Source organism: Crassostrea angulata, chromosome 6, assembly GCF_025612915.1.
Source record: "Crassostrea angulata isolate pt1a10 chromosome 6, ASM2561291v2, whole genome shotgun sequence".
Taxonomy (NCBI): Eukaryota; Metazoa; Mollusca; class Bivalvia; order Ostreida; family Ostreidae; genus Magallana; species Magallana angulata.
Window position 1 is genome coordinate 55,301,456 of NC_069116.1, and position 26,002 is coordinate 55,327,457.

General features: G+C 34.2%; 1 protein-coding gene and 1 pseudogene across 1 annotated transcript; one reads left to right on the top strand and one right to left on the bottom strand.

Annotated features, from left to right (window-relative positions):
* The window catches only part of LOC128189675 (deoxynucleoside triphosphate triphosphohydrolase SAMHD1-like), a 38,399-nt pseudogene extending 20,350 nt beyond the window's left edge, over positions 1 to 18,049 (top strand).
* Positions 18,050 to 20,657: 2,608 nt separating this feature from the next.
* Positions 20,658 to 25,786, bottom strand: LOC128189475 (low-density lipoprotein receptor-related protein 2-like). The gene is made up of 5 exons (XM_052861099.1): positions 25,726 to 25,786; positions 24,986 to 25,045; positions 24,839 to 24,865; positions 24,356 to 24,472; positions 20,658 to 21,167 (listed from the first exon to the last, which is right to left on the bottom strand). Exons 2-5 carry the CDS (start codon positions 25,029 to 25,031, stop codon positions 20,998 to 21,000), a joined length of 360 nt encoding a protein of 119 aa, XP_052717059.1. The 5' UTR covers positions 25,032 to 25,045; positions 25,726 to 25,786; the 3' UTR covers positions 20,658 to 20,997.
* Between the last annotated feature and the right edge of the window lie 216 nt (positions 25,787 to 26,002).

The following is a 26,002-nucleotide window of genomic DNA, read 5'->3' on the forward strand; positions in this document are numbered from 1 at the left end:
AAATAAAAATTGTGACCTCGAAAAAATACAAAATTGTAATGTCGGTATGGTTTGATTTTTAGGAAGTAGGAAACTTGTATGACATGTTTCATACTCGGAATGCTTTGCACAGACGAGCATATCAACACAGTGTGGGAAACAGCATAGAAATAATGTAGGTCATTTTTTAATTTCATTTGAAATAACGATGCCCTTTCTGTCCCTGTCAAAGCAATTAATCATTCTTCACTATTGTTGATGCTTGGCAGTTTTTTTGGTATCTGTCTTTGTATATTTTGTTTCCGATAACTTGATGTTTTCAACTAAGTAATGATTGAATTTGCTTTGTTCTTTAATTCTGTGTTACAAGTAGCTGATTGCTAGAGTGTTGAAGTTTCTTTTTGACACCAATTGACATTATTTTATGGTTTTGTTAACCTGGTTTTAATATGGTTCCCTTTTCTTTGGTAAGGGAGACAATTATAACAGGGATGATCTATGCATAATTATCAAATTAGATACATGTATAGAATATCTGAACTGGTATGATGGAAGCATAAGCTTTTCTGATGTTTAGCCTTCTTTTATAAGATCAGAATTCTTTCTTTGTAACCGGGCACTTTGTCCAATGGTTTAAGTCATGTTGATATACTGGAAGTAGGTAAATTGCTGGTTATAAAGAAAAATTATCCTTATATTTTGTACATGTATTACCAATTTTACATTGATGTTTCACATGCCTCTATTTATATTAAAATCAGGTGTTTATAGTCACCTATTGGCTCAAAAAAAAGTATTACACTTTTTGGAAATTGGCGCTGGAAATAAAAAATATGTGGAATATGAATTTATTGGAGGTTTTACACATTTAATTAATGAGGTTAATTAGAAATTACACTTCAACAAAACCTGATTGTATTGGACATATATTAAATGACTGCCCAATGGTTGCCGTTGTCAAAGTTTAGTAATACATGTAATGGGAATGACACTGTGAGAGAAAAAAAGGATTTGAGGTTATTTGATGACAACGGTCTGAAAAAAAATGCATTTAGAAAGAGTGTGTGTCAATAAATATAACTAGATGCTGTCATTAGACAGTAATACCCGCACCAAGTGTTTGCCCCTAAATAACACTGTTTTGTACCATTTTAATTAAAAATGAAGGCCACATGCAAGCTCCGGTATTACATTTAAAAATTATAATCCCTTCCCATATGATAATACACATGAGCAGCACTTTATGCGCAATTTGGGGTTGAACTGTTTGCAGTGAATTTTCAGTTAATCAATAATCTTAACATTTCATGTCATAGAAAGTATAATGGTCTATATAATGATTACAAACAAAATTAAATTATGCCCCCTCCCCGTGGCGGTTGCCGGTTTCAGATTTGCTTCTGTGTACCTACATGTCTTCATCGTGTGCACATATTTAGAGAAGGGGTGGGAGTGAGGGGTCCAAACCCCCCCCCCCCCCCATGAAAATTCATTTATATCAATTGTAAAATTACCAAAAATACACCTTGGACCCCAATGCTCTTACAGACATGTAAACGCTCTAAGCCATTGCGCTTCAATGTTAGGTAAATTTATTTGGGGGGTAAATATTTAATTAATATTTAATATACTTTATTGTTTATCTCAATAGGAAGTATCCATCACAATATGCAGGTGTCCTGCACCACCTTATAGCTGTTATTTACCTAATAAAATAGTGCAAGTGGATTTGAAGAATAGGTCATAAAAATACATGCATGTTACAAATAACTGATCTTGTCTGAAGTTACGTATACAACACAGGTCTGCAGATCTCATTAGCGGGTACGAGTTTTACCCAGCTCTTCGATTGTATACATACATGTCATTACATACATGTCTGTGTTTTCCATATGCAGAAAAGGATTAGTTAAGATCAGCTAAAGGAATTCATAATTGTGTTTTAATTGGATTATCATTATGATGTTGACCAATATAGGTAAGCATAATACATGTAGTAGCAGTAGCACAATATAATGAGATGCCAGCATACATAAGTTCTACTTTCACTTTCTAAATGTGATCTCCCTTTGACAGCATACTGTATCATCATCTTTTAATATTTAAATAAGCTTATCATCGTTACCTATCCTATCGCATTTGTAAAGCTTCTGTCATTTTAGTTGCAAAAGTTATTTTTAACCGGGTTTTCCAACGGAAAAATCCGGCTATTAAAATGGTGAAAATGGTGGGTGGGCGGGCGGGCGGCTGCCAAAAGGGTACCCTCATTGTACCGATAATTCCTCCTACAGTTTTCAAGATAGGAAGTTGTTCCTTTGCAGATCAATTATACATATATCAGAGGTGTGCATATATTGCTAGGATTTTGATTTCTGATAATTTATCGAAAAAATACCAGCTTTTGAACTTAGTCATTTTTTGGCAAAATATTGCATATAGGGTACTCCATTTCACTGGATATGGGTTGACATGAATTATAGATACAGTTTACATAAAAGAAAACCCGGTTTGCTGTCACATTGACAGCTTTTCACTTGTTTTCATTTGTCAGACTTGCACTATTGAGTTGACCCCATATTGACCCTGTATAAACAACTTCTTATTAAATTTGTGTATTACATGTAAGTAAGTGTAGACACATCATTTTTATATGAGTTATAATAGGAAGGAAGGAGTATTTCTTTCTTAATTTATTATAATGCATCAAATACAATGTAGGTCATGACCTTCTGGGACTGTTCTGACCCCACGGAAAATTGAATTAAGCAATTTCCAAAATGTTAATGTGCATCAGGAGAGAAAAAGCAATCAACCAATGGTTTGAAATTTGCTACTGTACACATGTAAAAATGTATTATGAAGACTGAATCTTTAGAACCAGGTTACCGGTAGATTGGGGGGGGGGGGGTGATTGTGGAGTATAAATATTTATAATTTGAATCAGTTATATATAACAGTTTATATTTGAGTTTGTTTGGGGGCGGGGGTTCCAAGTAATATATTTGAAAATTTTTTTAATGTAATTTAAAATAAGACTAAGCCATACTAAAGTCATGAACATGAATAGTATAGAACAAAACACAAACTAATACATGTATGTATACAAATCATAAAAACCACTGAGATCCCCACTTTAATCCAAAGATATTATTCCTCCTTAGGTCATGGCGCAGCAGATCATTATGGCATGTAAGTCATGACCCTAAGGGGTCATCCTGACCCCCTTAGAATCAGAAATTGTCAATTATCTTTAAATTATTGATGTTTGATGATCCTATCTCTATTTAATCTTTATAATTAAGTCTCCCAAATGAAATTTGGAGACTTATTGTTTTTGTACGGTTCTTAATACATGTATTATTATTCTTCGTCTTCTTCGTTTTCTTCTTTCCCGCTCTGAACTTGTTTCTCAGAGATGACTGAACAGAATAGTACAAAACTCTAGGATATATGATAGGCCTGCATATCTAGTTGTGCACCCTGGTTTGATTTTTCTCATTTTGGGTTAGACAACCACTTTTCGGGAGGGGGGGGGGGGGTGTCAAAGGGTGTGTGGTCTAACATTGAACCTTGTAGGAAGAATCGTAGACTCTATTGAAAATGGTGAAAGATAATAATATAGGGTTTTCATAATTATCATATATTGACTGGTTCTGGCAATATATAGGGTTTATTAGATCTTACCCCTGGGGTCATCCCCACCACCCAGGAATTTGAAATTACCATATATCTCAGAAACTGTTATAATCATGACCCCTAAACCATATACAGTCAAACTTGTATTAAGCAGTCACCTGCGGGAGGCACCCAAAGTGACCTCTTAACAGAGGTGACCTTTGAATAGAGACTTGTGAATTTGCCAACATCAAATCCTTTTTATACCCCCCGCAAACGAAGTTTGGGGGGGTATATAGGAATCACCTTGTCCGTCCGTCCGTCTGTCCGTCCGTCCGTCCGTCTGTATGATTCGTGTCCGGTCCATATCTATCTTATGGAGAAACATTAGAAGTTCTTACTTCACACAAAGATTGCTTATGACCTAAGGGTGTGTCATGACCTTGAACCAAGGTCATTCGGGCAAGGTCAAGGTCACTGGCAGAAAAAGTGCAAAAGTTGTGTCTGGTCAATATCTTTCTTTTGGAGAAACATTAGAAGTTCTTACTTCACACAAAGATTTCTTATGACCTAAGGGTGTGTCATTACCTTGAACCAAGGTCATTCGGACAAGGTCAAGGTCACCAACAGAAAAAGTGCAAATTCGTGTCCGGTCCATATCTTTCTCATGGAGAAACATTGGAAGATTTTACATCACACAAAGATTGCTTATGATTTAAGGTGTGTCATGACCTTAACCAAAGGTCATTCGGGCAAGGTCAAGGTCACTGACAGAAAAAGTGCAAAATTCGTGTCCGGTCCATATCTTTTTAATGGAGAAACATTGGAAGTTCTTACTTCACACAAAGATTGCTTATGACCTTAGAGTGTGTCATGACCTTGACCCAAGGTCATTTGGACAAGGTCAAGGTCAATGGCAGAAAAAATGCAAAGTTCTTGTCTGGTCCATATCTTTCTTATGGAGAAGCATTGGAAGTTCTCAGTTCACACAAAGATTGCTTATGAGCTAAGGGTTGGTCATGACCTTCACCCAAGGTCATTTGGGCAAGGCCAAGGTCAATGGCAGAAAAGTGTAAAACTCGTGTCCAGTCCATATATTTCTAATGGACAAGTATTGGAAGTTCTTAATTCACATCTAGAATGCTTATAACCTGAGGGTGTGTCATGACCTTGACCAAAGGTCAATTGAGGAAGTTCAAGGTCATTGTTGAAAAAAAAATCGGGCTCAGTATACCAATAATTCAAAATGTTTATATTAAGTGGCTGCTTGACATGTGGAATTTCGTTTGATTCGAGTCATGTTTGTAAACATAAGGATGCAAATGTCATCATGCGTTAACAGTTAACTTGAACTAAAATGGAATTAAAGAATACAAATTGGTTTGTGTACTCATATAAGCATTAACAGTTTTAAAAAATAGAGCAGTTGTTATTTATAGAAAATCGATGATGAAAAAGATTCATCTAATATTTCTATAATAGGAAAAAACATGAGAACTATGATTTTTTCTTAGCGGGGGTATCAATTGTGAGCTTGCTCACAGTACCTCTAGTTTAGAACAATTATTCAATTTTATTTCAATTATATACTTGATATTTAGCATTATGTATCAAAATGATAGATAAAGTAATTGATTTGATGTTTTTGTAGTATCTATTATATTTACAAATAAGTAGAAATACATTACAATGCATTGTGCATGCAATTTGTATATTTCTTTAAAATTATTCAAAAAAAGTCATTACGTGGTACCTTGTCGCCGAAATTTTCACAAGTACACTAACACTATTTTCATGAGTACCGTATATATAGAAAACAAACACTTTTAATACAAATCAACAATTACGATTTTAACTGACCGTATCTGAACTCAAAATCATATTAAATCAAGCAATTTCCTTTTGCCTCGCCGCGGACATTTTTGACACCTGTATCTCATTCATGTTTATAAAACAAACATATTGTTAATACTTGTTTAAACAATTCACTTGATTCCCATTCGTATCTGATCTGCCAGTTATGTATTATAAATACATCGATTAATTTGGTTTCGTATAATTATTGTTTACATTTATACCCGACATTCGGAAGCCATGTTTAAAATCCCCGGGTGTAAATCATGTGACCGGCCAAGATGGCCGCCTAATGCATGTCGACTGTACAGTTTCGGATCAAAATACGATGACCGCTGACCGCATTTAAGACAGGTGACCGCTCTTTAGAGGGCAATTATATAGGATTTTTCATCGGGAGGAAATAAAATGACCGCATACGAAAGGTGACTGCTTAATAGGGGTGACCGCTACGGCAGTTTTGACTGTATATTCATGTTTCTGAGTCAAGGAGAATCAAATCTTATGTAAGTCATGGGCCCTGTGGGTGGTCCTGAACCCCTCAAACAGCAAGTCCCTTAATATCTTCAAAACAGTTGAGATCCCCACCCTTAAACTATATATATTCTTGTTCCTTGTGTCAAGGGGCATCAAACGGTATGTAGGTCATGGGCCCCGGAGGTGGTCATGACCCCCCTCGAACAGGAAGTGCACAAATATCTCAAAAACGGTTGAGATCCCCACCCCTTAACCATATATATTCTTGATCCTTAAAGGGCATCAAAAGGTATGTAGGTAATGGGCCTCAGGGTTAAATTTAATTTTTCAAAACCGTAATGCACATCTATAGTACAGTTCCTATCATATCCCAAGATATGATGTGTCTATCCATTAAATCATAAAAGGAGTTCTAGGATCTATGTTTTTTTGAAGCGATAAACGTCAATTTTCTGCTACTTTTTGACTCCCTGGATGAAATTTAAATTTTTAAAACCTTACTGCACATCTATAGAACAGTCCCTATCATATCCCAAGATATGATGTTTCTATCCATTAAATCATAAGAGGAGCTCTTGGATCTATGGGGTTTTTTTAAAGTGATAAACGTCAATTTTCTGCTACTATTTGACTCCCTGGATGAAATTTAAATTTTTAAAACCTTATTACACATCTGTAGGACAGTCCCAATTATATCCCAAGAGATGACGTAGCTACTCCAAAAGTTGTAAGAGGAGTTCTGGGAACCATACTTTTTTTGCAAAAAAAACGTCATTTTTTGTTGCCCACTGACCCCCTTAATAAAAAAAAAATTCTGAAACCTGATCACACCTCAATATGACACTCCCAATCATATTCTAGAAGATCATTAGGCTACTGCCAAAAAAAAAATGACATTTTGAAACCAGTTTTTTGTAAAAAAAAAAAAAAAAAACAAAAGCAAAACACGTCATTTTTCAGCCATTAAATGACCCCAGGACAAAATTGAAAATTCCGACACCTTATTGCGCATCTATAGGATACCCTTCAACATATTCCAAAAGATGATTTGTCTACTGATAAAAATGTAGGAGGAGTTCGAGGAAGAAGGTTTTTTGTGAAAAAACATCATTTTTTACCAATTATTTGACCCCCAGGACTATCAGAGAATTTTTGAAACCTTTTTACAAAACAACATGATACCCCAAATCAAACTCCAAGAGTTAAGTTTGCTGGTTTATAAGATGCAAGAGCAGTTTGAGAAAGTAAAACGTGACAGACGGACGGACGGACGGAACAGCGTAACAACAATATACCCGACCTTTCTTTAGAAAATGCGGGTATAAAATTTTTTATTTAAAGTTCATAAAAAAATGAGGTTGTTCTGAGAGGTGGCTTTGTTATGCTAAATCATGCTACATTATTTGCAGAATGTACTAACCTGTGCTTGCATGACTATATTTTTTTTCAAAAGTTTGTGTTTAAATATGATCATGGAAATCATTTAAAAACAGGTTTTTGGTAAGTTATGGTTTTTGTGTCACTATGCCTCTTTCAAATATTTTTGCTTCAATAGTCGAATGGCATCAAAAAGTTGATTTTGAAGAAATTGCTACGGCTTGCGCCAATTAACACGTGACTTCAAGCTTATACATATACCTGGCAATAGTTTGCTGTTTTACTTTTAGGATAACTGAGGCATTGTTGAAGGCTGATGAGTTTATAAAGATTCCAGGAACAAACGGGTAGGTCCAGAACTACAGACAAGGCACATACTGAATTTAAAATCAAGCACTGAAAATGAGAATAAGCATTAAGGTATGCCATAGAATTTTCTGAATAGGAATAAAACTTGGATTATGATAGGTAAGACTGAAAATTGAAATCAAAATTAAATCAATGTATGATTGTAGAAAATTAAAATGGCTGCATTAATTTAGTACTTCTTAGAAGTAGTCTGGTATAGGACAAGGAAAGGAAACATAGCATTTGTTTATAGTGACAGTATATTTTACATTTTGACAGAAGAAGGTGAAAATGAAATTGAAGTTTAAGTTTAGTTAGGTTTTACATATTGTCCCCCGCCGCAACGCGGTGCGGGGACATAGAAATGCCGGGCGTCCGTCCGTGGGTCCGTGCATCCGTCCGTCACACTTTTTTGTAAGCGCTCTCATGCCTACAAATTTTGATGGATTTTCATTAAATCTATACCAAATGTTAATACCACTATTACCTTGGTCAAGTTCGAAAATCAGCATTGGTCGATACTTTTTGTTGGAGTTATGGGATTTTGACCACAATTATGACTCCGTTTTATCCAAAAATTGACCTTGTAAGCGCTCTCATGCCTACAAATTTTGACGGTTTTTATTAAATTTATACCAACTGTTTATACCAATAATACTTTGGTCAAGTTCGAAAATCAGCATTGGTCGATACTTTTTGTTGGAGTTATGGGACTTTGACCACAATAATGACTCCATTTTATCCAAAAATTGACCTTAAGCGCTCTCATGCCTACAAATTTTGAATGATTTTCATTAAATTTATACCAAATGTTTATACCACTAATACCTTGGTCAAGTTCGTAAATCAGCCTTGGTCGATAGACTCGATACTAGTATACTGCTTGACCGGCGGGGGACCCAGGAATTCTATTCTTGTTCTAATTCAAATCCTAACAGCTTATAAACTGTTGAAGTCTCATCCTGAATTTTACATGTCTTAACAAACTCTGCTGTTTTGGAGCTTTGCATTACTTATTTGAGCTTTGAAATAGAATAATACCTATATTATTTTTGTCCCCTGCCACAACGCGGAGCGGGGACATAGAAATGCCGGGCGTCCGTCCGTGGGTCCGTGCGTCCGTCCGTCACACTTTTTTGTAAGCGCTCTCATGCCTACAAATTTTGACGGATTTTCATTAAATTTATACCAAATGTTTATACCACTATTACCTTGGTCAAGTTCGAAAATCAGCATTGGTCGGTACTTTTTGTTGGAGTTATGGGACTTTGACCACAATAATGACTCCGTTTTATCCAAAAATTGACCTTGTAAGCGCTCTCATGCCTACAAATTTTGACGGATTTTCATTAGATTTATACCAAATGTTTATACTACTATTACCTTGGTCAAGTTCGAAAATCAGCATTGGTCGATACTTTTTGTTGGCGTTATGGGACTTTGACCACAATAATGACTCCGTTTTATCCAAAAATTGACCTTGTAAGCGCTCTCATGCCTACAAATTTTGACGGATTTTCATTAGATTTATACCAAATGTTTATACTACTATTACCTTGGTCAAGTTCGAAAATCAGCATTGGTCGATACTTTTTGTTGGCGTTATGGGACTTTGACCACAATAATGACTCCGTTTTATCCAAAAATTGACCTTGTAAGCGCTCTCATGCCTACAAATTTTGACGGATTTTCATTAAATTCATACCAAATGTTTATACCACTAATACCTTGGTCAAGTTCCTAAATCAGTCTTGGTCGATAGACTCGATACTGGTATACTGCTTGACCGGCGGGGGACCCAGGAATTCTTTTCTTGTCACTTTTACATTGCATTCCTTTACACTTGTTTTAAAAATACTTCGAGATTATGCACTCTTAATGTAAAAGATGAAAATTTCAGAGAGATGCGTAAATTATCAGAGACAGTTGATGACATGGAGGCTTATCAAAAACTGACTGACTTCATTGTTGAGCAAATTCTTTGGTCTACGGATGACAAACTGAAAGAGTCCAGAGAAATCTTGATGAGAGTCCAGAGGAGACAGCTGTTTAAGTGTGTGGGGAAAACTCGTCCTCCAAAGGACTCTGACGCCAAAGAAAAGGTAATTGGGAAAGATAAAATGAAACATTGTACAAGTATGGGTCGAGGCACATTCAAACCCCCAAACGGCTCTGACATCAAAGAAAAGATAGCACAAGTGAATGGGCTACAGGAATACCCTGAAGGGCTCCAACACGAAAGGGGAGGCAATAAAGGAGATATAGTTAAACTCGATTTTAACAAACACAAATATTGCAAATCTCTAGGACTTTGTTAAAACCAATTTAAACTGCATTAAGCTTAAGTGTGTGGAACATACCTTCTGCTCTCACAGGGAGATAATACTAGAGTGTGGGGCATGTATTTCCCCAAAAGACCTCAAACAGTTAAGATGATGTAAAAAAAAAAATTAAATGGAGTGGGAGTTAAAACTAGATCCTCAATATCTATGACTGTGCAGATTACATAAAATGATCTAACTTTACATGTACATGTGTGTACATGTGTGCCTCACGGGATATGTGAAAAGAAAAGGAGTATGAGTTGACAAAAAACATATGAACATTACTCTGTAATAAATGTTACTCAGTTAATCAGTGAGTGTGTACTTAGAATAATAATAGTTTTTTCTTTGGCTTCTATATAGGGCTGGATTTTGGGGGGAACTTTTGTATTTCAATACATAGTGATATTTAAAATTTATTGTGATTCGATTGTGATGTTTTTTTTTTGTTTTTTTTTTTATCAAAATTTTAGTTAATGTACTGTAATTGACTTTGCTATATATACATTATTCATTTGCGCTTCAAGTCTTTAAAAAATAAAAGAATAAAACATTTTTGTTGTTAATTAAAGAACTGAAACCAAAATGTGTTCATATCCCCGTCTTTCCTTTCGTGTTAGGAACAATAACAAGTGCATTGGCCATTTCTAATTCAAATCAGAATTTCTTAATACCAAGCCTGTAAATAAATTCTGAGCCTGATCAATTAAGCCAGTATACTGGCATGTAGTATACAATATTTTTCGTCCATGTACTGCAATACAATGGAATAATACAAGCAGTAAAGGGGTTTAAAGGGGCATGGTCACGATTTTGGTCAAATTCTATTTTTAACCGGGTTTTCCAACGGAAAAATCCGGTTATTAAAATGGTGAAAATGGCGGGCGGGCGGGCGGGCGGCTGCCAAAAGGGTACCCTCATTGTACGGATAACTCCTCCTACAGTTCTCAAGATAGGAAGTTGTTCTTTTGCAGATCAGTTGTACATAAATCAGAGGTGTGCATATTGCTAGGATTTTGATTTCCGATAATTTATCGAAAAAATACCAGCTTTTGAACTTAGTCATTTTTTGGCAAAATATTGCATATAGGGTACCCTCATTGTACGGATAACTCCTCCTACAGTTCTCAAGATAGGAAGTTGTTCTTTTGCAGATCAATTGTACATATATCAGAGGTGTGCATATTGCTAGGATTTTGATTTCCGATAATTTATCGAAAAAATACCAGCTTTTGAACTTAGTCATTTTTTGGCAAAATATTGTATATAGGGTACCCTCATTGTACGGATAACTCCTCCTACAGTTCTCAAGATAGGAAGTTGTTCTTTTGCAGATCAATTGTACATATATCAGAGGTGTGCATATTGCTAGGATTTTGATTTCCGATAATTTATAAAAAAAAAATACTAGCTATTGAACTTAGTCATTTTTTGGCAAAATGTTGCATATACATGTAGGGTACTCCATTTCACTGGATAAGGGTTGACATGGATTATGGATACAGTTTACATAAAAGAAAACCCGGTTTGCTGTCACATTGACAGCTTTTCACTTGTTCTGTTTTATTTACAATGCTTTTGGAATGCCTTTCCAATGACCAAATGAAATTTGAGAGTCATTAGTACAGTTAAAAGCACGATACAGGGCTCACAATTTTTTGTCATGTTAGCAAGGCTCGTGCCCTGTTTTTGTTTGCATTAGTTCAATTTACCGACTAAAGTTCTTTTTCAGCTGATTTGTCCATCTTTTATTCGTTTTAAGCATAAATTAACAGATTCTGATGTTTACTACATTCATTTTAGGTCTTAAACTGGAGTTTTCACTTAAATTTTCAAAATGTAAACAAAAGCTTTCTTTACATAGCAAAGAATTGTTAGCTCTGTAACTTGCTTATAACTTATTCTACTACAGTTATTGCTGAGATCAAAGAGATGCTGCGGAAATTATTCTCCAATATACTTCGAACGTCAGATCAGAAATACCTATTTGTCTTGCACTGATCATGAAAGTACAACTTCAAACCGTAAAAAGTTTTAAAACCATGTCAATTTCACGTGTAAGTTCCAGTCAAAATGATGTGTACTGCCTCAAATGTTTATTTTTAAGAGATAAATGCGGCTGTTCCTAGCATCTCCCAAGCACATTTTCACTGCATGTTTTTACATAAAATATATAATGTGTAGTAGTAATAATCGTATTAAATTGCCCTTAAAATATTAGGAACATGATTCAAAGATATTGTATAAATAAGTAAAGAGTATTAAAAATCCAAAGAAAAATTCTGTCGTCTGCATGCGATTCATTTGATCGATACACATGTAAACATTACTAACAAAACCATTTGGGTTACATGGAACAGCCGTCAAAATGACTTAGATCGTCTCTCTATAGGAGGAACATCTGTAGAAATACTGGGCTGTTAGTAGAATAGAAATAAAGTTCTTGTTATCGTGAATATTGCAGGATAACCTCCTTGGTTTCGAATTGTTGTTTGAAATATAAAAGCCGCGGCTAACGCCTCGGCTTTTATATTTCAAAACAACATTTCTTACCTCGGAGGTTATTCTGCAACATTCACGAAAACTCGTACTTTATTTCTCAAGCGAATGACACTCAAATGTTGGTTGCCTATTAAAGATGTCTTACTGAAGCATTGTAAACATTAGAATTGGAAAAATAATTTTTTACCGAAATCGTGACCATGTCCCTTTAAGAAAGTAGTGTTTTGTCATTGTGATATGAGATGTTTGATAGATTAAAAAAAAATTATATACTTTTGAAATGAGAGAATTAATGTATGTTATTGTATACAATCATTTATTGAAATACATGTATTGAGCATATTTTTGTAATTTTCAGGGTTATGAGGAGAAAGTAAAAGACGATTTTGTGGAAATCTTGCAGAATATGGACAGTCGTTTGGGAAGAGACGATATTATTATACATGTAAATATTCTATCCTATTTATACAAAATTGATTAAAATATTCATTTATTAAACTTTATCATGTTAATAATAAATCAAATTCTTTTTACTGTGGCTTTTCTGATTGCACCATTCTCAATTCTAACTGCCATGTTAATCTCTCTCTCTCTCTCTCTCTCTCTCTCTCTCTCTCTCTCTCTCTTATCTATTCCTCTCTTCTCAGATAAGCGAACAATAAACCAACCAAAACAATCATAGTTATAAAGTTGCATGTGCATAGCTTTTCTTAGGCACCGTAAAGTCTTGTGTATTGCACACAATTTTTCAGGCCAAAATTTGATCAAAAAGTTAGAATTGCATATTATACGTAGGAAAAAAATATTACCACATTGTTTCAGAGTGTGTTTCTTGATACTTTGGAAGAATGACTGCCAATACTGCAGTATAGCATGCTATGTGTCCATACATGCCAACTCTTGAAAATCTTCACGGGGGATTTTCGCGAACGACATTTTTCATGTGTACAAATTTGTGACATTTAGTCGTATGAATATAATTTGTGGTTTTTTTTGTATGTTCTAAGAATTTATTTAATATATCCAAACAAGCTTACAAATATAAAACAAAAAGATTTATTCTTTAACATTTAGTGATTTACAAGTGATCAGTGCTGTCAGCATGGTCGGTTGCTTTATTCGTTCTTTATCTATAAAACAATTAACTTCGATCGCCTAGATCGTTCTCTGTGTGTACAATACATGCCTATTAATTACTATCAACACACGCTCTCAGTTAACTCCAATTAACCTCCAAAGACATGTTCACACATACCAAATCACGACATGTGCCACAGGTAAACAGTAATGGCAACCTTAAATCCCGATTTCTGATTGGCTGGCCAAACAGAAGCTGTGCGAGATAAAATTCATGTCGGAAATCGGGAAATCTTGTCGTAATATTTACGAAATCGTGATTTCTGTACAATTAACTAATCCCGATCGGGAAATCGGGATCGATGCTTCAAATCAGGAAAATCCTGACTAGATCTGGAAGGTTGGCATGTATGTGTGTCGTATAAGTGAACACTAAACTTACTTTGTAAAAAATACGTTTTTAAATAATTCTATTTCCATGTACCAGGTACAATGTATTAGAATATCTTATATGTACTTAGACTGTTCATTACATCTTTCTCACTAGTTTTAAATTTTTGTCTTTTTACATGTACAGTATCTTATTGACCATGTAAAGGAGAACGTCATTGATTACTGTTTTTTTAACTCACATTTTGAACAGATGCTTATACATGTATATTTAAATTCATGTCTTTAATACATGCACTTAAAAGTCTATCTAATCTTAACAAATTTGCAGTTGGTGTTTCTGGATTATGGCATGAAAGACAAGAATCCTGTAGACCACGTCCGCTTCTACAACAAGAAGGACCCCACCGCCCCCATCCAAGTCAGGAAGGATCAAGTAGGAGGAGGCTAATTTGTTTAACAATTATTCATTTACGTAGTCAACTATGTGTCTTTAGTTACAACAATTCACTCCAACAGTTTGTCTTACTACAGCATTTTGTTGAACCCTAGGTGTCTGATCTGCTTCCTGAAAAGTTTGCAGAACAACTGATCCTATTCTACTGTAAGAAACCAGACAAGGCAAGCCATGAACAGGCTACTGAGGCCTTCAATAGGTGGTGCCAACAACATCAGTGCTCTGTGGTAAGGCTTCATTGCAATCTTGCTACACTAACGTTTCATTACTAAGATACAATTTATCTAGATAATTCTATGATAGTGTATTGTGCATATTCTATGTCTTAATAGAAGTCAAGATTGGTACATAGTGCAAGAGTCAGAGGTGAATGCCCTATGTATCAAACCCGGACTACTTTTTAGGCATTGTATATCCACATTTACTTAACAATATATCAATATGCTGACTGCTATATACTGATGCGCCATGATAAGTAGCTGTGACATTTGTCTTTTGTCTTGTAAAATAAAAAAATCTTTGAAAAGCAAGGCATTTGCTATTTTAAAACGTTTGGCTGTTTATTAATTCAACAAGTCACAATCACTATCCTTTATTAAGCCTCAAATTAAAAAGTGTTTTAATGACTCCGAAAAAAACCCCAGTTTCTTACAAATTATTTAATCAAATTGTTCAAAAGTTTATTAGAGACTTGCACTGTGAAATTCTTGTTAGTATTGACACTGTTATGGAAAAATATAAATTTTATGTATGTAAATTGGATATCTAAATATTGCTGCATAACTTTCATGTGTGTAGTGGTTTAATAGGTAGCACACTGGAAATTTATTGGTTGTGACATTGTTTCCTGCTTGTGCCAATCTTACATTTTTTTGTCAAAGTGCTTGGCATACACTATTTTGTTACTACATTTGTACATGTAAGCAAAAATGGATGAGTATTGAATTTATGATAGAATAATGATTCAGGAGGGGGTAAGGATTTGTTCAATTGAGGTTGATCGTCTTTCAGGGTGATGATAGCCTGATGCCTGACATGACCCCTGTCAAGTCCGACCCCTCGGCAGGAAACTGCAGTACAACCCCCGAGTCTTCTAAAATCCCGGACAGTCAGAACACACCTGGGACTGCCAGTAAATTCAAGTCCCGCCTGAAGTTCGACTAAACCAAAGATGTCTCAAATCCAGCTGCTCTGTTTCAGTTCTTGGTAGTTAGGACTATTGTCACTATGAAGTTGAATTAGAGTGATACCTATTATTGTAGGTACAAGTGTACTATAAAAGCAGAAATACTCATTGAGGATATAATTTCATTTATTCTATTGTATATACTAATCTGTCCAATAAAATTCCCCTGAAAAAGTTATGTGATTATAGGTTTGAATTGGTTTTTTATATAAAAAAGGAAATTAAATCCCCCATGAAACAAGTTGAGATTGCAAATAAATGGAATTTTATCCTATGAAATTTCTGCTTCTACAGTATGTACATGTTCTTTTGTTTCAAATATTCTGGTTTTGATTTCTGAAATGATAAGTTTTAAAGTTAAATATCGTCTACCTGGTAGTGTTGATGTGTTGCATTGTGTTTCAGACATTCTGTACCAGTTTTAAACATTTTTACCATTGTTCCAGGGCAATAGTGCCCCTGTCTTCATTGTTTTATGTTCTGGTTGGTAATTTGAGTATTACTTGTGTGTTTTCCTTTTTAGCAGATTTTTTTGTTTATTTTATCCAATTTTACTATTGGTTATATACAAATAACAGACAAACTTATTTTCCATGCAAATGTGTTTAAATGAAATCCAATTTACAGTGTTTTTTTTATATACATAGAATCCATTTTCTATCCCAGTGATTTATGTTGTACTTGATCAGTATATCGAATCAATACTCTTGCAAAAAAAAATTCCATCGATTTCATTTGCTTTTAGTATAGTTTTTTAAAACAGCACTTGTATTGTTTTCCATATCATGTGCAAGAAACATAACATGATTATATATATACCGTTAGTCACTTTAAGAATAGGTAGATAAGGCATTAGTTTCCCTTACCCCACATAGATTTTAATTTAATCTTAAGTAAGGCACATTTGAAATTTTTCTTATAAAAACATCCTGTATTTGATCCTGTATGTTTAGTCAGATACCATATCATCTTTATCAGTGACTGTGCAATACCACTATTACATATGTAGTATATACCTCCATTTTCAGTTGAATTTTACAAAACAAATGGCCACTTTTTAACATCAATCAGTTCACTTCTTTTGAAGAAGTTATCTTTTTGCCCATTTTAGATAATCATTTACACTGGTTAAGTTTTTTTTCATGTCTTCTTAAATCACTGCTTCAAATTTCTACTGAAACCACTGCCATAGCTATTTCGTATCAATGTAATTTCTTTTGCACTGACATGCTAGTACACATGTAGTTCAGAACCACTGCCATGGTACAGTGTACTACCACCAACCATTCTGATCCATTGTATAAATTAACTTGACCGCTGCATCACATTCTAAATCACCTATACATGAAAAATCAACAACATACGTGTATACCGTCGGATTGAATAACTTCCTCAACTTTTACAATTCCTTCCATTGAATAATTGATTGAATAACTTCCTCAACTTTTACAATTCCTTCCATTTAACAAGGACCATGATTGTAAATCTCTGTTGTGCCATCATGATAAGCTGACTTGTGTCATGGCTTTATTATTTTATTTTGCCATGGTGTAGTGATTTGATGACTGAAGTTGTCTCATAGCCTACTCTTTTACATGTAATTTACCCATAGCTCAATCCAAAGTCTTTGTCCCATTTCTCTACATGTGCCAATGTATCTTGATTTTATTCTATTTTCTTCTGCATGATTAGCCTGCCTGTGTGTTGTACTTTTTTCGCTGATTTATCAGTGTTTATCTGCTTTTAACTTTAAACTTTTATCCTTGCTGTGTTATTTTTAACCATTAGTTATTATTTAAAGCTATTTATAGCCTCTTGTGCTATTTTATTTACATTTATTATGTACAAGTTATGAAATATTGTCGTATTGTAATTTGCATGTTTTTCACATGTATGTTTTGTATCCATATATACCAACAAGTAAGCTTTTGTTACAGGATGTTGTAATTGGTTTATATTACCATCACACTGTTGTGTTTGTAGATTTTAATCACAGTTTTATACTGCTCAATCGATTCCCTACCTGTATTTCACAACTCTGTTATTTATAAAGCTCCCCTTTGTAGTTGAAGTCATGTGACAAAGTCACGTGACTGTGTGAGTTTTTAAGGATTTAATGTTTCTACGCTTTACTCTCTACCGTCCCTCGCGATTCTAGTCTTCATGTACATGGACTGTACCTATAACGTGCTCCTAACCCTTCTCAGACTTTACCTCTAGATAGAGGAAAAATAGAAATGTAGAGTAGTCCTACCGGAATATTATACTCGGAAATTCTCATAAGACGGCTTTAAATGTATATGTATCTTTTATAAAAATATATGTTATGCATGAAAGCCAAAATATCATATGACTGGTAAATTTCTACTTATGTATTGCTTAAAGAAAATCAAACTAAGATGACTGTTCCATCGTTATGTACCACTGTATCTGATATCACTGAATAAAGTGGGTGTTATCTTACTCTGACTTGTGATATTGCTTCGGTTACATGGTTACCTATTTGCTGTTATAAAGACGACTAGATCCATTGGTTGTTTATAAATGTGATAAATTTTGATAAAGATGTAAAAGTTAATAATGTTGAAAATTGTGAAGTCATAATGCACATCTACCTTGCACCATGAATCGTAATCTCAAAAGAAATGTTGGCTCCCGAGTTAAATGTAAAGAATGAGATTTTTAACAGAGTAAGAATGCAAGTAATTTTTAAAAAATGTTTGCCAATCATTAATCTACACAGTTCAAGTTCATGGGTCTTGATGAAAACGAACAGAATATTGAGGACTTCACCTACATGTATCCCATCCCACAAATTCCTCTGATTTTTTTGGACCTTGTATAGTAATAGTTATTCATTGTTGAAGGAATACAGATCCAATTGAAAACTAAAAACTTTGAACTTAAAGTGTTTCTGTCGTACCAACCAAAACCTAAGTTCTTGTAGTTGGGGTTGGCCTGTCAACCCGAATGTTCCTTGACTTGAGCTATAGATCTGCAGCTAGTTCAGGACATGTCATTGCAGGATATGACGTGGCGTGCTGACTGATGCTATCCTTTGGTTGATTTGTGAGCTGCCATATTGAATGTCTTAAGAATAAACGTAACAACTCTTGTTCTGGTCACCTGCAATACACCTGAAATGTCGGCCTCTCGGATAACGCCTCCGATGTTCCAAGTTTATCTTGACAATATTATGCAGGCCACCTACATGCTTTATACAGTACAGTAGCCCAGGGCAGACCAGAAACTCGACATTTGGCCCTTATAACGGCTCTATTAGACCGCATTAGCACGGCTGACAAGAAAAAGAGACTTTGGATATTACCAAGACTTAAAAAAACATTGATACTTAAGACATCAACAAGGCAGACAAGAAACTCGACTCATAGACTCCGACATGGCAGACGAGGAAATCAAATTTTATTCTTAGACCTCACCATAACAGAAAAGAACTCGACAATTGGACCTCACCATGGCAGACTAGGAATTCAACACTTAAATCTCATCAAGAAATACAAAAAATTCGACACTAGAACACATCACAACTGATACAAAAAAAATCGACACGCAAACTTCACCAAAGTAAACAGGAAACTCGACACTTCGACTTCACCAGTACATGTGCTGATAATAAACTTGATACCTTGGCCTGGCTTCTAGCACTCTAATATATAAATAGTGCCTGTTTGAGTTGAAATTGACACCCCGAGGAAATCATTGTCAACCGACGCGAAGCGGAGGTTGACAATGGTTTTCTCGGGTTGTCGACTTCAACTGTTATCCTCCCAAACAGACACTATTTATTTTATTATACCGAATGTCTTAATTTTAAAGAAAACTTACCTGTTTTTCTATAGCAATGACTCGAATTCTACGGCGAACCGTACGCGCATCATTTACGCGCATGTAACAATTCGTTTTATTATACTTTCATGTTAAATACTGAAATCTGATTGGTTAAGACGCAGTTGGTAATCCGTTCTATTACCCTCAGCGTTAGCAACACACTTGGCAACGGGTAACACAACGAATTGTTACATGTGCGTAAATTATGCACGTACGGTTCGCCGTAGAATTCACTTCATTTCTAAATAAAAGCAGTAAATTTTCTTTAAAAATTAAGACATTCAGTATAATAAAATAATTAGTGCTATAAATATAATGTTACCCGTTGCCAAGTGTGTTGCTAACGCTGAGGGTAATAGAACGGATTATCAACTGCATCTAAACCAATTAGATTTTAGTATTTAACATGAAAGTATAATAATCTTAAATAGTCCACTGTACAGCTGCAAACCTTCGTAAACCAAAATTCATGTTTCTCCTTTTATAATAGATTTTGATAATGAACCAAATGCCAAATTATTTTAAATTTACTAAACAGAAAACATCTATTTAAGGAATTTTTAAGGATTGCTTGTAGCTGAAGTCTTGTAAGAATAATAAGATGCAAATTAAATTAGCATCTCTGACTGGGCATTGGTGATTGAACAGTGACTGAACCAACTCCTTTTCCACACAGGACTATGATTTATCCGACGTCGTCTGTCCCACAGAGGGATTCGAACCTACCACGCAATAATCTGACGATCAACCACTGGTCAGGAGCGATCAACCAGCTTAGTCGTGGTGCTCTAAGCACTCATTGACCCTATCTAATTCGATATTGAAATAAAATAAAAAAGTTGCATGCTAGCGATTGAACGACACGTGATACCTCTATAGATGTACAATAACAAAAAACCTTGATTTAACGATCATAACACCAGCTGATGTTCTAAGGAATCTAGTTATAAAGTGACATGGAATTGTTGGTGTGAGAATGCATTGTATATTGAATAGAACACAGCTTTGTAACATGTCTCGCCGACTGTTTGCTGAAATACACGAATTATTGATGAAAAACAATGATAATGGGTTTTAAATGTGTTCTTACATACATATTATTGCCAACATTGATTACATTAACCGACATTTTTGTAGCAAAATATGCAGAAAAAATATTTGTTATTGAAGTCGGTCAATTTTTTTAATTGATTTATAACCATGTATGTTCGATAGCAAAACATTTCAAAATGGAGAAATTTTATTTGTTAAACAATTCACAAATGTTCTCAAAAAAAATTTAGCCTACTAAACTGTACAGTCAGTTCTTTTATAAATTATAAGGTATGTTCTAATTACTTCAAATTAGTAGGAAAAATAACTTAATGGGAAACAATAGCGTGAAATTTCAGAATATTTTGTTTATACAAAAAAATACCAGAGTCTATTTTTTGCGTCACTTACATGGATTTACAAGATAAAATAAATCAGTGTTAAGAACTGTAAAAATAAACAACATTAACAAGACATTGGAAGTTCTCCCAAGGCAGCTGGTAATCATGACTGTCATTGACAGAATGTCTCTAATGGTACAAATACTGATGGTAAAGAGTGTAGTAGAATATCCAATCCTCTTCTTGGCGTGACCGCTCCTTGCTCAGAAACCAAAAGAACAGGGACGCTAGGCTAATCAGGAGGACAGCGTTATTCGGGCTTATTACGGCTGTCGAGGGGCTACTGCCTGTGGTTGGGGCTATATGAAAGATAAGAGTCAATGTCTTATAGTAAATCAAAGTCCTGAAAGTACTCAAAGTATGATGTGTAATCGCACATATTTCAAGGGAATAAGATTGCAATGCAAGCCCGACATTTCATTCATCCTGAGTGATTATTATTTTAATTGGACGTAACAAACATGAACTATGGCCATAGTGTTTGGATTAAGATATGATTTACATTAGTTTAAACAGTCTTAGTCCTAGATATCTAAATAAACAAATATCAACCGCATAGTAATTGAAGTGGGTCGTTACCACAATAATAATCTTGCAATAATAAAATTTGGACGATCATTTACATCCCATACCATGCCAGGTTCTAAATTAGGACAGCAAACACAACATTTTAAAATAACACCATTTTATAGACAATGAAATTAATTGAAAAACCAAAGATATAGCAAATCTGAGATGTAATCGATGTATAAAGAAGTGGCGATTGATGCTTTAATCTTAAGTACGCAATGGGGTATGGACTTTACATTCTTTCCGTTGCCGTCAAATTTCTTAATTGCACCAAAGCAGTCGTTACTTTACAATGTAAAATTTGGTAGTAAAATATATATTGAGTGTTTCTAAATGCGAAAAAGCTGTTGTAAAGATTTATAAACCAAAGTTGTACTGAATTTCATTTGTTTGGTTTAGTTTTATTGACTTTTCAGGGTTTTTACTCTCAAAGTATTGAAATTTAATAGATTTGTGTAAAGTGATGTACACATTAAAATTTGTTGGGTTTTTTTTGAGCGACTTCTAATTTAAATAGTTAAATTTTGAATTGAAACTAATTTAAAACTTAATTTATATCGCATGTGCTTATTGACTTTAATGTTGATTACAAAAGGACGAGTTACACCAACTCGTGTTACATTTTTAGTTTCAGTGTCATAAACGAACCTACTTTGTGAATGAGCAAACTATTATTTCGTTGTTGTTGCTACCGACAGGGTTCAAAGTTGAATATAAGTGTAAGTATGAATTATTTTTTCTAGAATAAATTAGCCCTATCGATTAAAAAATTATATCATATAGCTACAAACGTACATAAAAAATACATGTTTATATGAAGTAAAGATAAATACGATATATACTAGTGCCCACTTTATTCTCGCTTATTTTCATTATTTTTTTTAAAAGTTGAATTAACATAAGTTTGTTTGAAATTGACGCAGTAGGTCTAGGAACAAATACAAACGGACGGACAATGGGTAAAGGATACTTTGCCAGAGTCAAAGTTGCTTAGAAGAAGGCGAATCCCATGTGTTTTGTTTAAACTCCAAACAAAAAGAATTCATTTCCATTCTGTCATTAGTTGATTTATATTTTGTCACTTAATTTGTAATTATAAGCAAAGTTATTCAGTGATTATCGTGCTTTTAAATGCAGCTTAAAATAAAAGCTCGTGAAAGATATTCTTCTATTTGCAACCACTTTGTACATGTATAAATCTTAAGAAAAACGATTGTACTGCATACAAAATCGGCAAAACAGAATCTACTAAATCCAGTTTTTCGTATAAGTAAACGCATTCCTCTAACTTAAAAAAATGCTTTCAAATGTATTGAACATCTCATTGAATATGAACTTTAATTCTAAATGCCCCAATAAGTAATGTTTTTATCGTTAGTTGTCTTTTTCGTACTTTTGCTGTTAAAGTGGGGACACCTCCATATTGTGACCTACTTCGTATCGAAATAAACAATAAAATCCAGTATATTTTATTTTAGTTCATAACATTGTTACTTACAGCATAGTGCAATGAGTTAGAGTAGTGAGTTTGACGATCCTTTTTTTTCCTTCCAAGCATCGTTTAAGATGTCTTATTCAAATTTTACAAGCAAGTTTATGAATGTGCATACTTTTAATGAAAATTGAATTATTTTGAATTCAATTTTTGGCACGAACCCGTATATCTATAGAAGTATTATAGTCTGTCCCAAGATATCTTGGATTCACATTTTGCTTAATTGCTCGATATTTATAAATACCTCAAACTTCGATCGATGTTCATTCGAAAGTATAAAAAACAAATTCCAAGATTTATCAGTCGAAACGCCCCTGTTAGCTTATCAGGTTTCAATACAATGCTAAATCAAAGTACTGAAGAACTGACGGGAGTTGATTTTGTCGATGTTTATTAATTTTAAGATCAATGAAATGTTATTTTGTATGACAAGTACATGCATGTAGTTTTAAATTTGAATTACGCACATTTTTATAATATAAATTTTTGGACTTTTTCGACAAGAATGTCGAGAAACCCCCATATGAATCATGTTAAATAATATTTAAAGATAAAATTAATTCAATCAAACTATGTATCAGTAATAGAAATATTTCTCGAAAATTGTAGGGATTCAAGTAATATTGAACTCTAGTCTCGTTCAACCAAACGCTCGGCTGACACCGTAAATCTCCGACAAGGATTTACGGAGACAGCCGAGCGTCGAGTTGAACGAGACTATATTGAACTCTGGCGTAGGAATACATACGACTACAAAAAATATTAAATTGTTCGTACCATTTAAAATCTGACTATTTCGGAGGTATTTATTAATAGGTTTCCTTGAAAAACAATGCTTTAGCATAGTAGTACATTCTATCGAATTTATCAATTATTTTCAAGAACTAAGTGTTGTCAGCGGTATTGATTTGTGCTGAGGTCCAAACACTGTTTCACTTTCGGTTTGTCTGAGAGACTGCATAGGAGAGTTGATTAAAATCAACTCCCAAAAATGTGATGTCTACGGAGATTTTGTATTGCAGCAAGCCCGGATGATAACGTTGAAAAAGTGCGCGATGTATTCCGAGTGTATTCCGAATGGAGTGAAGATGTAAACATTATAAATCTCCGTATGGAATCTGTTTTCGTTCCTGTGAATTTTGACAGTTGATAAAGTGTCAATGAAATTATCTTGGAAATTATCCCTTTTAACTATTACAATTGCGCTTCTTTCACAGGTATGTGTTTTTTTTTTTAAATCGTCCAAATGTGCTGCATGAATATCTTGGGACAGACTTTTTTTTATAAAAGGGAATATCATCTCTGCTATACACGTACGTGATGACGCCCTCAGCACCATCCCTCCCTTTTTAAAAATAAAATCGTTCTTAAACAATTTTTGGAAAAAAGAATTCTTATGTATCAAACTTTAAATAGACTGACCTGTTTGGCAAAAGCTGCCGGTGTATCCATTGAAACAGACGCAGGAATTGGTAGGCCCGTTACAAGCCCCGCCCACCGGAAAGTTGCACTCGTTGTCCGCCATACAGTTTCCCCCACCTGCAATTGAAATTCAGATAAAATATAAAACGATATGGAAATTGGGAGGAAAACTTCAATGTATATGTAAAAGGTATAACAAAAACGACCTTCTTAACCAAATTTATAATTACATTTTTTATCCATGCATCATTTAAGTGAAGAGGGACCTTCTTTAAATTAGTGTAAATAATTATTGACTGCTCTTGCAAATGAGGTATGTTTCGTAATAATTTTGATGTATACACATTGTCATTATCTAATGATCTATACACAATTACACATGGGAAATAAACAAACGTATGCCTGTGTTTATGTTTTCATTTAACAAACAAGTTAAAACAACACAAGAAGTTTGTAATGCAATTTTGTCATGTGAAAATTTACCTTGTGAACGCACGGCTGGAAGAAGTCCTGTAAAATTAGAAAGGCCATGATTGAGTTTATATGCAAGTCGATTTTATATTATCTGTAATCCAGGAATATATGATATGCATTGAAAGTATGTGTGTGTGATTGCACTGTGTACTATACCTACAAACAGCAGATACAGAGTCAGGTGTTTCTTGAAGGCGCCCATCTTCAAACCGGAGCCTAATAAAAAATACAGATACATGTATATGTACGATAAAATGAACATAAAATCTTGATTATTTTTATAAACGTGTTATATAATATCTTGTAATATACTTATGTATGATAAGACTTATTTGAAAACTTGTTAATATTTATATAAATGAAATTTTTGTTGATGAACTCAAATCGATGATTTTTTTTTGTTACAGTAAATAAAGTAAATTTTTTAAGAATATATTTTTTCATTGAATGATGGGGATGATTTTACCCCGTTTAGTTAAAATTAAACTACATGATTTGGATCATACGTACATCCTGTTCAAAGTTGTTGCATGGCAGTAGATTTCAGGTACATTAACACTCACTCATTACGTTTATAAACATGATAATGATTAAATTTTTCACTCATCTAATTTACATTGGAAGTTTTGTAATTTATGGGTGTACTTTTGAAAAGTTGGTATTCAAATTGGCAGAAAGTTTATTTTCGTTACACCAAAAATAGCATGACTTCTCTGAATTATTATGGACGGAATGATATCTTTAATGCGTTTCTAAATGAGAGGGAAAGAGGAGAAGGGGGAAAAGAAAGAATTGCGTTGGTTTTATCCAAACAGCAATTTTCATTGTAAAGTTTCACAAGTAAGGGAAAACTACAGAAATGTGTCAATAAGGAAGCCGATTGAAATTGTTCTTACCTTGTCAAGCTGGTCCGATGATAGGGAAGTCGTACTGCCGTGTAAGGGATCAGGGTATTCCTGTGTAATATGGGTTAATGTCATGTTCAACTGTCGAACCACTAGATTCGGCCCCCCGCGGGCCTCTGTATGACATACATTCATTAAGAATTGGATATAATTTCGATCGACCCGAATCCTGCATTAACTTTTTGATTTGATGAGTGTGGTTTCTTGATTAACATTTTGAAATTTTTCTTGCGTTTTTGGACAGAATTTCAATTTAATGATATACGTA

What these genes read in the sequence shown, in the direction of transcription:
- LOC128189475 (XM_052861099.1), bottom strand. Translation starts at nt 25,031, where the DNA reads ATGGGCGCCTTCAAGAAACACCTGACTCTGTATCTGCTGTTTGTAG. An exon ending in TCTGTATCTGCTGTTTGTAG is followed by an intron (nt 24,866 to 24,985) that starts GTATAGTACACA and finishes CTAATTTTACAG; the next exon opens with GACTTCTTCCAGCCGTGCGT. An exon ending in TCCAGCCGTGCGTTCACAAG is followed by an intron (nt 24,473 to 24,838) that starts GTAAATTTTCAC and finishes TTTCAATTGCAG; the next exon opens with GTGGGGGAAACTGTATGGCG.